Genomic DNA, 17,003 nt, shown 5'->3' on the forward strand with positions numbered 1-17,003 from the left:
TTTCTTCCAATCCATGTGGCTAAATGGTTAACATAATCTACTTGTCAACTACATTGATGAGTAGACAAAAAACAGCAAACTGCAATAAAAAACTCTCACCATTTTTCTTATCATAATTCTTATTCCACATACACAGTTGAGATGTTTTCAAAGAACAGGTAGCAAGACACACCAAATAAGTTAATACCTCTAGGAATATGATATATAAACCGCTAATTCCTCAATACCATAGAATCATGGCCTCACTGTGGACCTAACACAGTGAGGCCACAACTGGATCCATATGATCTTAACTTTAGTTTTAAAGTAACCTTAGTTGGAGAGTAGATAATCATTCATATATATACAGCCAATTTATTAACCTATGTTTTAATATGTGAAGCTGAAGGTGTAATAAGTACAACAATGTAGGTATTCATTGTTATTATTTAATTTACCTTCTAGTTACTTATGAACATTTGACCTATAAATCTTGGGCAGTTAACTTTTTTTTTTTTTTAAGAGCATTAGCAACTAAGGCCATATTGCTCCGGGGATATGCGGTGGTCATTCCCTGACCTTTCCGCATCCTCCGTATTTGGTGGTCACGGGCTCGAACCCTGGTCTAATCAAGAAGCATGTGCTACGCACTGCTGCTCCTGCCCACTTGGCTACGGAGGTGCCTCTCGTTAACTATTAAAATTGTCTATTAATTAATTATGATCTGTTCTGATGTGTATATTTAACTATTAAGTAAGAAAGCTTATATCTAAGTAAGATTATTAAGATAGCTCAAAATTAAAGAAAATCCCATGTTTAGATAGTTACCAACATTTACGTGTTTTGCTGTTTTCACAGTCACAGAAGTAGTACCGAAAGTACTGCAACATATCTGAGACTAATCTGTAGTCATTTAAGAAATTAAAAACAGTTTATACTCTGTGGAGGTGCTTAATTTCTCCAATGCCTATCTTTAGTAATATCTTCATAGGATAGCCACTTATTTAATGATGGCTGGGTTAGATACTGTGCTATGCAACGTATCAGTACTCATCTACAATGAATTCTACTTTCTCCTTGAAGAATAAGATTCCAACACAATTATATGCAGATTCATCTCAGCACAAATTTTCAAGCCATGCATATTAATGCCAGAAATATAAAGTGAGTCTAATCTGGCTCACTTTATATTTCTGGATAGATAATATTCTTTTCAAATCACACCACAAGTTTAATATGACTGTTTCTCAACATGTTCTAAGAATTAAGAATACGATCCCAACAGAAATTCAGCCTTGATGTTTCATGTTAGTTCACCTGGACTAAAATGATAAAGTTCCACTTGTCAATACAAGAAATATGAAGAATTATCTGTCAAGAATATACTGCTATGCCAGAGCTCATTCTTTTCCAGTTGTGCTGTGTGTTTGATTAGGAAGTTTTCTATCTTGGTCAAGCTAAAATTTGTATGGGAAGCTTTATTGGTTGGCAGAGCATTGTCCATGTAGTCAAGATCATAACAATGGTACCAGCATTTCCTCCTATTCCTGTGGCAGCCCATTCCATTAAGGATTTTATTGACTATATTTACTGACAGTTAATATTACAATCCATGATTTCCAGGAGCAGCCAATAGTTAGATTTGTAATTTTATTCTCAGACAATTCATGATAAGCTTATTTAATACTGAGAGAGAGCATGAAGAGGGATATCAAGTGCATATTCTTTGTAATATAGATATTTCATGCAGGAGTGCCAATGTTTCTTTATGCCCACTTCGTACATTTTTACCAAAAATGATGTTTTATTTGTCTTTCTGTTGTAATGCAGCTTCAAGCCTTTGAAAAGAGACTTTTCTTCCTAGTGTAGCCATTACTTCTACTACTGGTGGTCCTTGCTAAAGCAAAAAAGACAATGACATTTAAAATCAAAAAAAGAGAGGAAAGCTCACCTATTTCCAAAAGCTTAACTACTAATATAGAGTGGAAAAATTCTATAAATAAGAGTAAAAAATAATTTCTGCTGTTGTAGGTATTTATCAAGTTTTTGTTTAAGTTTCAACAATTTAATATTGAATTCTATATATACTGAGTATTTAAGTAACAGACAAAGAATGTTTTAAAGTTTATACCGCTTTCACAAATTTTGAAAGGATTTAAAAAGCACCAATGAAAGGACACTGGGTCTACTGAGACTCTCTTTTTTTTATTTATTTATTATTATTATTTTTTTTTTTTTGTTAATTTTTTTAATGATTTTTTTCCTATATTTCAAATCATAAGCTGGTAGAAGAGTCAAAGACAGTCTCAGCAGACCCAGTGTCCTTTCATTGGTGCTTTTTAAATCCTTTCAAAATTTGTGAAACAGTATAAAGTTATAATTACCCAGAATTTTCTATTTCTGGGGAAAAAAAATTATTAAAGCCATAACAGTAAAAAAGTAAAGTAAAGTGCAGCCATTATCAACCCACTGCAGGATGGAAGCCTCCTCAACAATTCATGCTGAGGGAAGTGGACCATAATCTGCCATGCTGGTCCAGTGCGGGTTGGCAGATCGACCGTATTCAGCAGTCAGGGGCTTGAACCCCGGTCTACTCAAAGAGCATGTGCTACTGCACTCCCGCTCCTGACCACTCGGCTACGCCATAATAGTATCACATAGCAAAAAGTGAAACTATAATTAAATACTTGGCAGGTTTAAATTCAAGGTTATGCTTGTGACCAGAACTTTCAGTTTATTTTAAGATAGCCATAATTAAAGTAAAATGAAGTTCCTCAAATATTTAATCATGCTGTTAATTTTGTCCTGATAGAAATTTGCATTGCAAATTCTTACATTGCTATTAAATACAATTTTTCAAAATTTGAACTGTTTGAAACAGTTTGGTTTTTTACTTCTATCTTAACTCAAAATGAACAGTTTTCAACATCAATAAATAAAGTTGCAAGACTGACTGGTGTTATTTAATCTCCCTTTTTATTTTATTTTTTATAATTAATTTTAAATTTTTTATTATTAACTTTTAAAACATTTTTTTCTCTTATCTTTGCTGAAAGGAATATCTATAATATTTAAATATTTTATTTGTTATTTTTAAAAAAGGATTATAAATTAAAAAGAAAGTTGTTCCTAAATATCAACATTTTCACATACTTCTTTGTTTGCATTCGCTCTGTGTTAAAATAAAAGCATATAAACATGTAAGATGTTTCCTTTTATAGATCAGATGTCCAACTCAGTATTATTGTATAAATATTCCCTAAAAATGTAAGGGAAAAAATTAATAAACCACAGCATTTTTAATGTTGAAAACTATGAAGACAAATGGTGCTGCAATAATTATGACAAAAATATGTATATGTGATTTACATTAAATGTTTCAATAGCTATATATTTAAAAGAGAAAAAAAACTTTACTATATTTATGAAGTAGTAATTTTTTTTTATCTTTTAACTAGTAACTTTAATTTTTTTAATTAGTAACAGATTTTATTTTTTACACTAAATTATACCCAAAGACTAAATAACTTTAATTGTACATTAAATTATAACTATTAGCATTAGCAAAGGCACATGATGCAAGAAATCAAGCTTAAACAGCATCAGCCAAAAAAAAACAAAAAAAAAAAAAAAAAAAAAAACACACACCTTTCTCATTTCACCCATCCACTCGCTCCAAATGTTTGTCAAGTTCTGCCTTGAATCTATTTAAGCTATCAGCTTCTACAACAGATGGAAGTTTGTTCCAGCAATCAACACCCGCTGGCTAAAGGCAAACATCCAGTCTACAACTGTCTTTCCTCAATTTGAATTTATGCCTTCTTAAGCAATTATTCTGAGCAAGAGGAAGAATCCCATCAGCACTGAGCATGCTAAAACCATTCAAGGCTTTATACACCTCAATCAGATCATCTTGTAGGTGCCTAGTCACCAGACACTGTAATTTCCAAAACTTAAGCCTTTCTTCGTAAGAGCAACCCTTTTGTTCCAGTCACTAATCTTGTTCCAACTGCTCTACACCTTTCTTAAAATGAGGTCTCCAGACCTGTATACAGTACTCAAGGTATGGCCTGACCACTGCCTTATACAAGGGGATAATCACCTCATTATCTATGCTAGAAAAATTCCTGTATATCATTGACAAGACACCATGAGCTACTCTTGCAGACCACCTGCACTGCTCAGAAAACTTCATATCTGCTGCACAATTACCCCCAGGTCCTTTTCATTCTCTACCACTGTCAGTGTAGTAACCCCACAGTTGATACATTACTGCTTCCCATGTGCAGTACTTTACATTTGTCAATTTTAAACTTCAGTTGCCACCTCTCAGCCCATCTGCTCAACTTTTCTAGATCATGTTGCAGCAGCATACTGTCATTAGTGTCAATAACAACCCTACTAACCTTCATATCGTCTGCAAACCTGAACATTAAGCCTGATATACCATCATCAATATCATTTATAAATACAGAAAACAATGGGCCCAAAACTGAACACTTAGGAACTCCACTAATAACATTAGCCCACGAAGAGCAGTGTCCATTGATTACCACTCTGTCTTCTCCCACTCAACCATCCCATTATACACAGCAGAAATTTGCCTCCAATGCCACACTGCTCCAATTTGTGCAGCAATCATCCATGTACAACAGTAAAAAAGCCTTTCTAAGATCCAAATATATGATATCAAAATTATTCTTTGCATCCAGTTCCTTTGTGGCCACATCATAGTATCCAATCAAATTGGTCAGACAAGACTTCCCCTTAACAAACCCATGCTACGTCTGAGCTATAACTGAAGTCTTGTCTAGATGATCCTGCAATGCTTCTTTAACCAGTGCCTCCATTAATTTCCCTGGAACAGAACTAATAGGTCTGTAATTACCTGTGTCTCCCTTTGATCCCCCTTTGTGGATTGGGGTCACATTTGCACATCTCCAGTCCATGGGGACCTCCCTCCCCAGAGCCCAAGGAAGCTCTCATAATTATGGCTAAGGGTTTGCTTACTTCATTTGCTGCCTCCTTTAATATAACTGGACAGATTCCATCCATCCCAGGTGCCTTTATGTTTATCTTCAACAATTTCTCCTCTACTTTATTCTCAGTTATTTCAAGAATATCTAGCTTACTGCCAGAGTTTAATACACCTCTGGCAATCCCCTCCCTGAATAACTCCTCATTTTTGAATTTAGATGGAAAATACTCATTTAGTTTGTTAGCTACCTGAGATCACCAACAGTTGAACCACTGATATCGTGGACCAATCTGATTCATCCCCTTTCTTCTAGAGTTTACATAAGTAAAGAACTCTTTGCTGTTTTTCTTTGCATCCTTTGCCAAAGATTTCTTGTAATCTGCCTTTGCCTGCCTAACCTCCTTTGTGACATGGTTACAGACCAGTTTCTATCTATCATAGGCTTCTGTGTCACCAGTTACTTTATATGTATCCCATTCATTTTTTTTTCTCTGCCACATGTCTCATTAGTTTATCTGACATCCATTTAAGCCTAAACCTTGAACAATATTTCTTAGTTAGTATGAAAAGCCTAGTAGCTTCCGAGATTAATTCTTTGAATGCTTCCCAATTTGAATTTGTTGTTGGTAACATCATCAATTGGTCCCACCGTATGGAATTTAAAAACCTTTACGAAAACAAAAACCCTTCCCTTTTTCCTTGATGGTATTTACCTCTGAGTAAGTCCCACTTCAGCACACTGTGATCACTGCCACCTAGTGGTTCCTTTATCTGCAGATTCTTAATGCATGAAGAATCACTACTGAAAATCAAATCAAGAGTATTACTCCCTCTAGTTGCCTCCCGAACATGCTGATGTAGAAAACAATCATCCAATAAATCCACAAAAGCCTTGCTAGTGTGTGAGCGACAACCCACAAGTTCCAGTCGATATGGAAAGTTAAAATCCTCCATTATAAGACATTCTGATTTACTGGCCTACTATTTCTCTGCACAACTGCTCATTATACTCATCAGATTCATTAGTCCTATAACACATACCTACTCTCATTTTTCCTTTTTCAGTGCTTATGTCACACCAAACAGACTCAACATTGCATTGTACAACATCAATTGGATGCACTTCCATTAATTTTATGTTTCTTAACTAACAGCATAACCCCTCCTCCCTTCCTGTACTCATTGTACTCCCCAAATTCCAATTTTGCACTGCTTATGTCTGACACATCTGTGATATCCCAACAATATCGTCCTTTGATGTCTTGACTAGCACTTCAAGCTCATCAAATTTATTTACTATACTCCTAGCATTGGTGTACATGCAAGTATACATGCACCTGTTTCTACTCTTAGTTACCCTAACACAGCCCATGTATTTACTTGTTCCACTATGACTCCCAGCAGGCCTGGAAATCCCCAATGCCTTGCTTTCCAGGCTGCTGCTCAATTGCATTTCAATAGAAGCAGTGAAAGAATCACTTTCACCTCTGCCAGCAGCTACTGTTAATCTATTAGTCCGTGTATCCCTCCAAGCTAGCAGTTTTCCGACCCACCTAACTCTGCTTCGATAGCATTCTTGTTCCCTCTCTCTATTTAAGTGTATCCCATCCCTGTAGAAGGAGTCTCTCCTGTTAACAAGCACAGACCAGGCTGAGAAAAATTCTACTCCTTGAGCCTGTCACAATCTCTCCAGGGCAGAATTGATCGACAAGGCTCTCATCATATACTCCCTGCTATCGTGTCTGGGCAGAACTGCAGACACTTTCAAATTCAACCCTAACTCGCATTTTTCATACTTATACTACCCTTGGTACCCTTGCTTATAAAACAGGTAATCCTTATTCCAAATAAAAAAAAAAAAAAAAAGGTTATTTAAATAAGTTTTGCAGACAGTAAATAACAAAACAACTTTCAGTTTAACCAGACTGAACTGGACCAAATTCGGCACAAACTGAAACAAAAATTCAACCTCTAGTTTACTTTGCACTATACCTGGAACTACACTGATTATCTGAGGTAGCTAATGTGACTAAAGTTGTAAATGTATACAATTTGGGATATTTCTTTGAAAGTAGCACCTATTTACACAAGACTGGACACGTAATAAATACAACAGTCTAACAGTTTTAACTTTTACAGTACACAAACAGATTTACTGCCATATGGAATTAAAAATTCCTTAAGGATATTTATACAAAAAAGAATTTAAGATGGAAGAAGTTCCCTCACACATCTACGAAACATGCATAAGGCAGACAATGCATATAATATGCATAGCTGCCACGTTTTGACTTTCAAAAAGCTGGAGTCTGTGAAACAGGAGGAAAACAAATTTTGCACTTGTGCTGTAAAGTATCTAATTGCACTACTATGTTCCCTGTATATACTATACTGCTGAGTACACTTCCAAGTATCTTGCACAGCTTTTGCAAAAAACATCAACTCAATTCCAACAATGCACAGCTAACAGACTTTACACACCATTATTGAAAGGAGGAGAGGAAGCTAACCATTGGTTAGCTTTTCACATGAAGGCACATAGTACAAACAATATCATTAACAGAGACCAAGGTATGCAGATGCATCCAATTCTGGCATCTATCATCCTTAAACAAAATCAACATATTTACTGTTGGATGTGTATGTGCATGCATTTATGTAAGCATTCCTACTACTCCTTTGTGCCCACTTGTATATAAAAGGTCCTTGAACTTACTGTGTGTGCACGCACGCACACATATTTGGTTTATCATGTTTCATTATTGCTTCTGAAACTACTTCCCCTGAGACCCTTTTGCCATGCAACTACACAATGGTCAGTAGCAAGCATGGGTTTTAACTTCGAGTTTTTGAATACAGCTGTTACAACTGCCACTGTTAATTTTATGGTTCACAAAGGATGTAGGCAGCATCTGAAAGCTATCAATATCCCTTTTTATATTTTTTGTTTAAGTATTTGTTTCCACTCTGATGCTAACTGTACCTGTGTTCAGTTATGTTCATATATATATATATATATATACCTGGTTTTTTTTCCCCTCTGTATTAAATGATTTCCAGGCAGTGAGAACTCCTTGTTCTATGTAAAATACAGACTCATTTACTACATGCTTTCCATTTCATAAATATGCAGATAAATATCATTTTTAGGTCTTAAGAATATAAGTATAAAAAATAAGCTCACCTTTTTTCCTGTAAGGGTTTTTCTTAAGAGATGCATGCAGGTGCTTGACTGAAGCCCATGCTCACTACAATATGACTTTATGACATCATTAAATTTTTTTTTCTCAAATTCTACATCAGAAATGGTCTTCAGTTCTCTAATCATGTATTTAAGGAACATCACTGAAAGAGGATAAGTCGGAATGAAGACTCAGTTACTTCATATTTCCTGTAGAATGAAGTCCACACATTTTGTATACTACAAAACATCATATAAATATCAATAGGAACCAATTTTGGTAATTTTAAGTTTCTTTAGCAACCCCCTATTTATTTGAAGGTGCAAATAAATGCCATAATTTAAACAAATTTATTAAAACCAATAAGACAATGTGTTTTTAAAAAAATCGACGTTAGCTTCATGGATCCAAAGATGGATCCTTGAATAAACTCATGTGAAATGAAAAAATACAATTTAAGCTTAATAAAATTAGTTTTATTTTCATTTACAAACAACAATAAAGGTTCGTGGTAACTAAAGTAGAATACGTGGTTGAAACAATTCAAACTAACATCGCAATTGAAGACCAAGTCGATACACGATTGACCAAGTGTAGTAGATTTTGTATGATCTGATGCGAGTTTAAGATCAAATGTTGATTCCATGAAGTTGAGGAATATGCTTAGATTTGTGATTTTGTCAAAACATTTGAACACGTTTAGTTGCTGTAACTTTTGGCATCATCACAACTTAACTAAATGAAACACAACTGCACTGCTCGACAAATGCGAAGTAACTGAGCAAAGGATCTTCAGAACAAATGACATCATCCCACTGACACTCGATAACTCTGCTTCATACTGCTTCAGGCACCTCCGTAGCCAGGTGGGAAGGAGCAGCAGTGCGTAGCACACGCTTCTTAATTAGATTGGGGTTCGAGCCCGTCACCACCAAATACGGAGTATGCAGAAAGGTCAAGGGAATGACCACCGCATATTCCCGGAGCAATATGGCCTTAGTTGCTAATGCTCCTAAAAACCAAAATAACAATAACATACTGCTTGAAACCGGTTCAAACAGGTTATGGGTGAATAGGCCAACAACACAACCGCACTGCTCGACAAATGTGAAGTAACCAAATGAAGTAGCTACTTTAACAAGTTGTTCAATCCTCGAAAACTAAAAACCCGATTTGAAATCTAGTTATATATCCTTGTAGAGCTCTCAAAGGGCAACAATTTTTTTTGCTCAATTGTATGCAACTCTTTGCATCACTGCACTTGTTGCATACAATTGAGTTTTCTTGGGCACATGCATTGTACTTGTTGCGTCACTGCTATTGGGAGTGAAAGTAACCAAGGTGCAACGGCAAATGACCAAAGTGTGAACTTTTTAGTTTTTTCAAAAAAAATGATATTAAATATCAAAATTTCTAATTTTTTCTTGCACATTTGTCGACGGCATTATATACCTGACAAAATAAGTATAAATTGTTTATACTTTTGTCTATTAGTTTCAGAGATATAACAGCGGTTAGGTGTTTCACTTTTTCTGACACCCTGAGCATCCTAGGGTACCCCCCAGTATAGACATTATTCACGTCAAAATGTCTTTACAGGTTTTTTTTTTTTTTTTTTTTTTTAAATTGTCCTGACTTTGGCTTCCATTATATATTTGCTTATTGATATTTCTTATCAAAATTTATTGTTTACAATCATGTAGAAATTAAATTATGGACTTCGTGAACTGACCTGGTTAACAAAGCACAATAACCAGGAATAATATAAGTGAAAAATCTAGATTTTCTCAACAAAAAAGCAACACTACCTAACAATGGTTTAATGTACGAGAGAGAGTGCTGCAGATTGCATGTATCTTCTGTAAAAATTTAACAGATGGAAAAAGCAAAGAAATACTATGGCAATTTGCTGTGATTGCCTTATAACATGTTGCCTGTGAAAGATAAGTGCTAATGTAATAATATTATCTTGAGTGAAGTTACTGCTTGCTCTATTTCTTTTTATAACGAGTGCACAAAAATGCAACCCTTTGAATATGTAAGCTTAAGCTTATTTAAAAAAAAAAAAAAAAATTTATATAAATAAATAAATTAAGATAATAATAATAAAGTATATGGGTGAAATTAACATGGGAACATTCTGTATAATTAGAAAATTTCAGTGAACAACAATTATACATGCAACAAACAGTTGTAATGGGATTAGGAATAGTCATTAGAAAAATATTTAAGGGTGAGACCATTATTCTCAGAAGTACAGTGAACATTCGACTTACTGAGGGGAGGTCAGGTCGAAATTTAGGTAAAGTTCGGATATATAAGGACTGGTTCGGTGGCAAGAAAGAGTGAGTTTTTCGGAGTTAGCGATAATTGTCGGAGTACGGGCGAGAGAGAATTTTGGTCGGAGTACGAGAGCGAGAATTTTGCCGGAGTACGGGCACGAGAGTTTTTTGGAGTTAGCAAGTTGGAAAGCAGCGAGTAAGTTAGTAGTCAAGAGAAGTCGTGATTGGGAGTTGTAGTTAGTTGCGGATATGTAACTAGAAGTTCCAAGAGAGTAGATAAATTTAAAGTAAGTGGGCAGTTTAGTATGAATAGGCCACTTTAAATGAGTTTGGTCGAGGAGAATCTTGGTTAAAACAAGGCATCTGATGTGGAAGCTATTAAAGAAAGTGCCAGAAGACCAAGGAGCTGGTTCCAAAAACTTGGAGAAACGAAAGTTATTATAAGTACTGTTTCGTATTATTATTCCTAGTCAAGGAAATAATCCAAAAAGGGGGAGAAAGGCATTCTGAAATCCTAACTGTGATAACTTTGACTAGCCTATCAGGTAGCTGGATAAACAAATTGGATGTCGTAAAGGAACTATTTATAATTCAATTTAGAAATGAGATATAGAACGGATTTGTTGTAATTGTCTATCCCAGTGGGGACACCTGTAATAAGGAAAAGTTCTGTGATCAATTTTGTATGTATTTAAGTCAGTTTCTATAATTTAACATGCTAATTTTTCATGTGTATTGTCAATTGTCTCACTAAATTTTCTAGCTAAATAAATAAATTGCCTGGAATTTTGTTAACGTAGTCAGAGGCCCCAGGATAACTTATAGTTACCAGATAAAATTGACATGCCTATTAAGAAAGGAGTCATGCAAACAGTTTATTCTGTAATAGACATTATGCACCACATTACCTATGCCTCCATAATTTAATCTTAACTTTGTTTTAAAATTTTAATATTATAGTTAACCATTGCACAGTGATAACAGCATCTTCCACATGCACTGTTCATATACAGGTAGCCCTTGTTTTGTGCTGGTGTGATTTTCAATAGCGCTGATCACTAACCACAGCACTATTTTTATTTTTATTTGCAATTTTTTTATAAATTGAAAGTTTAAAAATCGCCAGACAAAATTTATCGGTATCATACTGTACTGTGTATCATGCACTGTTAGTGATTTAAGACAATCTGAGCTGATCAGCAATTAGCACATCCGAATCAGAGTCGAGAAAAATTCCCGCCATCAAAGTAGCCACTCGTGGATGTGGGTGATAAAGGTCTATGCGGTGAAGCATTCAGTTGGTTGTTGTTTACGCTATTTACACGTGTTGGAAATCTATTACGCTAACATGTTTTACTAATTGTGCTATTAATAAATTAAATAATAATAATAGTGATATCCGTGTGCAGTTTTTGCCAATCCTGTTATAAGGATTTTAATTTAATAGAATAAAGAAATGTCATGTTTTGTAAAAGAAGTTCATTGAATAGTGCAATATTTGGAGGATGGAATCTGGTGAAAGCCGCCCTAATGTGTGTAGGGCTATGAATAAGCCTCCATTGACTATTACTACGACTATGAAGAATGCTAATAAAATAAAACAATCAATGCAAAGTGGTAGGTAAAATTTTTTGTGCCAGGAACCTAACCCTGTGATTTCCGATTGATTCCATTATATAAAGGGTTCCATTTGCGCCTGTCCCCCCAGGAAACTAACCCTGACATAAATCGAGGGCTATCTGTATTTGCAATGCTTGAAGGTGCCTCTGTAGCTGAATACACTAATAATATACCTCTCGATCATTGGTAAATGCATTAAAACCATAACACTTGATAAGAATTATGCTGGACCTCTGGAAGGTTCTCTTCATTCATTTCTTCACTGGACTTCCTCACTCTCTGTCACTCGATAAGCCAAACAGTGGGAATGAAAGCTACTGCCGTGGCACTCTTCAACAACAGACTTCAAACAAATCTTTACATGTAAACACACCTTTGGGCCTTGGATTATTACCCCCCCCCCCAAATCCATACCCAAAACTATTACCATTTTAGAACTGGACCTCAAAAGTGGCCAGAAAGTGTAGATATTAGGAATTTTTATTTATTTTTTAAGTATTAGTCCCAAATACAAAAGGCTAGTGTAACCTATAGTACTGTACCATATTTTGAGGAAACACATAAGGAAGACTGTTCCAAAGAACTGAAGTAAAAGAAAACTTAGTTTGGGGAGTTTAAAGTTGAACGTGAATTGCTGTTGACATACTAATGAATGTCTTCAGGTTGATTTGGAAAAAAAGAGATGAAATGACATGCTAATTCAGTAGGGATGGATTGTTGGTTGAATAGTGCATCAGCACCTTAGACCATATTGCACCTCTGTGTTATGTCTGTACAAATGTATACCCAAAAGACTGTTATGCAACTTGAAAAACCCAGAATAACTCATGGGGAGAGGGACCCCTACTCCTTTACCTTGAAATCAGTTAACTATAGCCCCAATCCAAGATGCCTTTAAGAATTCCTCCAGTTACCAGCAAGATTTGAACCCAGAATCCCTAAAGGGTCTGGGTTAAAATATTTTGGTCCATTCAGTTTTGCCAATTGCAACTCAAATGAGTTGCAGTTATGTATAAAGTGTAGTGATGTTTCCTGCAGGTATCATATATACATTACCCCACTGGCAAAAAAAAAAAAATAAAAACGCATGCGCATTTTATGTGTAAACGTCTTTGACAAAAATCAGAACCGTTTTAAAATTATGAACGATGTAACGTTTTACTCTACCAAATCAATTTAGTGATATTAGTATCATACTTCAGTCCAAAATATTTAGTATGAGCTATATGTAATGTTTTATGCACATGTCCACTGCTTATTCTACCGAATCAATGTTTGGAAGAGGTTAGGCCAATAGCCTAATTACCCATTTGATTGCAGCTATTTGTTGAATAGTATGATTGCAACAATACAAGTATTTGTATTGTTGAAAATAAATAAAAATTCCTAGTATTGTTACAATCTGCATTTTCATTCCATTCCATTGTTCGGTGCCTAGACATTTTCATATCAATAATTTTTCTGAGTAGTGAAAGGGACTGAATTCCACACTGCTATAACCTTTGTGTGGAACATTACCATCTCGTGCTTGTACATTCTTGAGTTCACGAATAAGACAAACCGAGGGATTGGCAATTTGCAGCGGCAGATCATTGTGATCATGAACAAACATCCAGATTGTCGAAATCACAAAAAAACTATCCATCAACATGCTCAACAGTGTTGAGATCACAAGTCATGCCTGGTACTTGGTACATCAGCCCGTGTCGGAGAGTGCCACGGCAGTAGCTTTCATTCCCACTGTTTGGCTTATCGAGTGACAGAGAGTGAGGAAGTCCAGTGAAGAAATGAATGAAGAGAACCTTCCAGAGGATTCGTGCGACATATGGAAAGAGAATTGGTTTGACTTGATAAATACGAGAAGAGACCACACCACTTAGATAATGTTACTGTCATGCTTTGTCACAAATTACACATGCAGTGCTAACGAGATCTGCAAGGAATGGCAGTATCCATGCATAATACGCTATCGAAACTATGACTTGGCTCAGGATCTCAATAAGTACAAGCACGTGATGATAATGCTGCACATTCCATTTCACAATGAGGAAATAGATACTGTCAGAGATGACATACGTCAAGATCTGATGACAGTGAAAGGCTCATACTAGAACAGTGTAAATTGTATGAATTGGACTTGGGACATTTGCAAAACAATTTAAATATGTAAGATGATGTGTCGAGACAATAGTGACCCTGATGAAGCATGCACTAATGACCTGCATAGCCTTGTAAGGCAACTGCGAGGAGAAGACTCCTTTTGAAACTTTTACAATCATCCAAACAGCAAGATGAATGAGAATCAAAAGCTTGCCATGCTCACCCAACTCACCACAATTGCAAAGAAACGCAAAAACTTGATAACCAACAAGGACTTCTGCAACTTAATGAGAATAGTCAACAACAAGCAAAAGATTCTACTCATTCATGTAATTTGGAGTCTGTTATCTCCCAATCGCGAACTGATTCAAATATTCTTGACCAGCCTAGCCGGTCAAAAAACATTTATAATTTGCCTCTTGATGGAAATATACAACCGCTTCAGTACTACAGACGGGTACTGTAATGCCTACATTACATGCACTTCAACAGGTAAGGCTGCCGGTGCGATAGATGGAACTACTGTGCACACTGTCCTCAAGATATCCATTTCGAGAAATCTGCCTCTGTCAGTGGAAGTTGCACAACAATACAGTTTGCTGTTTAAGTACGTCAAAGTGCTAATCAACGAAGTCAGTAGGATCAGTGCCGAGCTGTTATCACAAATAGATAGGAGGTTAAAACGGATAACTAGAAATGTTGAACCGAGCTTCGGTGGACAGGACATGTTCCTAATCAGAAACTTAGGTCAGTTACCTCTTTTAGTCACCAGTTAACTTAGGTCAGTTACCAGTTTTAGCAACCCAGTCTATAAACAGATAAAGCAGCATATCACCAGCTCCACTCTCTGACACGGCCTCAAATACTATGAACTCTATAAGGCTAGTGCAAACCGTCACGTGAACAAGAACAAGTTGCATTTCTTCACTCGAGAGTAAGCCAATCGCTTCTGCCCAAACAGTATATGACTCTACTTGCGAAATAATTCTGTCAACGAGTATAACCACATGATTCTTGTGGTTGTACTGATTGAGCAACTGATTCCACTTTCTCCTCTGTGGCCATGTGGCCACAGAGGAGAAAGTGGAATCAGTTGCTCAAGACATCTTCGGGGATTGCACGAATGCAGAGCAAGAAGCACATGTTCACCAGAAACTATAAAATGTCGGTTATTGACACTGGTGGATTACCCTATGAACTCTCATTGGTCATTGGAAAGCCATATATCATCACCACCAACGTGGACGTTACTGATGGGCTCACTAACAGAGCCCTTGGTAAATTATCCAAGATTGAATACAACAAAGAGCAACAATTGTGGCTCAAATTTACCACCTCGACTAAGATCGGAAAGTTATCTCAGAAGAAGGCGACGAGATGCTATTTGTTATTGTTATTGTTTGTTTTTTTGGTTTTTTAGGAGCATTAGCAACTAAGGCCATATTGCTCCGGGATATGCAGTGGTCATTCCCTGACCTTTCCACATCCTCCGTATTTGGTGGTGACGGGCTCGAACCCCGGTCTAATCAAGAAGCGTGTGCTACGCACTGCTGCTTCTTCCCACCTGGCTACGGAGGTGCCCGCGATGAGATGCATGCAAGCAAACAACATCAATCATGCAGCCATGCTGCTCACAAGACGAATTGTGAGTATATCATTGAACAACAACAACCACACAATCTATGCCAAAAGAAATCACTTTCCTTTCATATCAGCTTGTGCAATGATGATACACAAGTCGCAAGGTGGCACATTTGATAGTGGTTTAAGAGTATGAAAAGGGGCATGAACAGTAGCTGGTTAATGTCACTCTACTGGCACACGTAACTGACATCAATGGAGTTTACATCATCTCGCCAACCAGCGACAAGAGATTCTACCATGGCCTGAGAAATGCTACATCCAATATCGATCTAAAAAATGAGTTTACCAGGCTTGCGATTAATCAGCTACAAATAAGACAGCTTGCTCGAATTCATCCATGATAGGAAGTCTCATTTCTCTCACTCAACTGCCAAAGCCTACGGGCGCACCACACTGACACTGTTAGACAGCAATACCAAATCTCGCTGCTACTTGAGATTGTATCAGAATCCTGAACTTCGATTGTGTAGTTCAGTTGAAGCGTGAAACCAAACGGACAGCTGGAGTCGCAATATAAGACAAGACGGACAAGGGGCACAATGTTACGCCATACTTAGATGTCATCTATCGACAAATGACTGGTCGGAGAGTCACTATTTGGCCCGCTGGCAATATGTACAATGGAGTGCTTTTTTACCCAAATGGCGAAGTGATACAACGGTTGTCTATATTTCTCCTAACAGTGATATACAGGATATAATTGACGTCATTCATTTCGCTTTGCTCCTGTACTCAATTCACGGTGCAGCACTGTTAAAGAAAGATTTATATAAAATACTCATGATAATGAGCGGTTATTTCAACATTTAACTTCAGATTGGAAGAAACTAAACCATTAATTAGTTTCCTACAAGAAATGTTCAATCTCACAATGAACACTAATCCCTCAATCTCTACAAGGTTGGGCATATCAATCAACACTGTTTTTAAGGGGGTTTTAGATACATTGCAGATGCAATTATATGTCTCTTACTTCAGTTATCATAAATTAGCATTAGCAAAGGCACATGATGCAAGAAAGCAAGCTTATATAGCATCAGCCAAAAAAAAAAAAACACCCTTATTTCACCCATCCACTAGCTCCAAATGTATGCCAAGTTCTGCCTTGAATCTATTTAAGCTATCAACTTCTACAACAACAGATGGAAGTCTGTTCCAGCAATCAGCCACCCGCTTGCTAAAGGCAAAAATCCACACATCTATCCTACAACAGTCTTT

At 36.4% G+C, this 17,003-nt stretch overlaps 1 protein-coding gene across 3 annotated transcripts in view; it reads right to left on the minus strand.

Annotated features, from left to right (window-relative positions):
- Positions 1 to 947: 947 nt before the first annotated feature.
- The window catches only part of GluRS-m (putative glutamate--tRNA ligase, mitochondrial), a 193,548-nt gene continuing 177,492 nt past the window's right edge, over positions 948 to 17,003 (minus strand). For all 3 annotated transcript variants that reach the window (XM_090387441.1, XM_090387440.1, XM_090387442.1), the window contains 2 exons: positions 8,142 to 8,302; positions 948 to 1,876 (listed from right to left, as the gene is read on the minus strand). In XM_090387441.1, coding sequence (XP_090243567.1) covers positions 1,784 to 1,876; positions 8,142 to 8,302 — 254 coding nt within the window. In that variant the 3' untranslated portion in view covers positions 948 to 1,783. The remainder of the gene's footprint in view (positions 1,877 to 8,141; positions 8,303 to 17,003) is intronic.

This window comes from Mastigoproctus giganteus, chromosome 13 (assembly GCF_048544385.1).
Source record: "Mastigoproctus giganteus isolate SK-2022 chromosome 13, ASM4854438v1, whole genome shotgun sequence".
Classification (NCBI taxonomy): Eukaryota; Metazoa; Arthropoda; class Arachnida; order Uropygi; family Thelyphonidae; genus Mastigoproctus; species Mastigoproctus giganteus.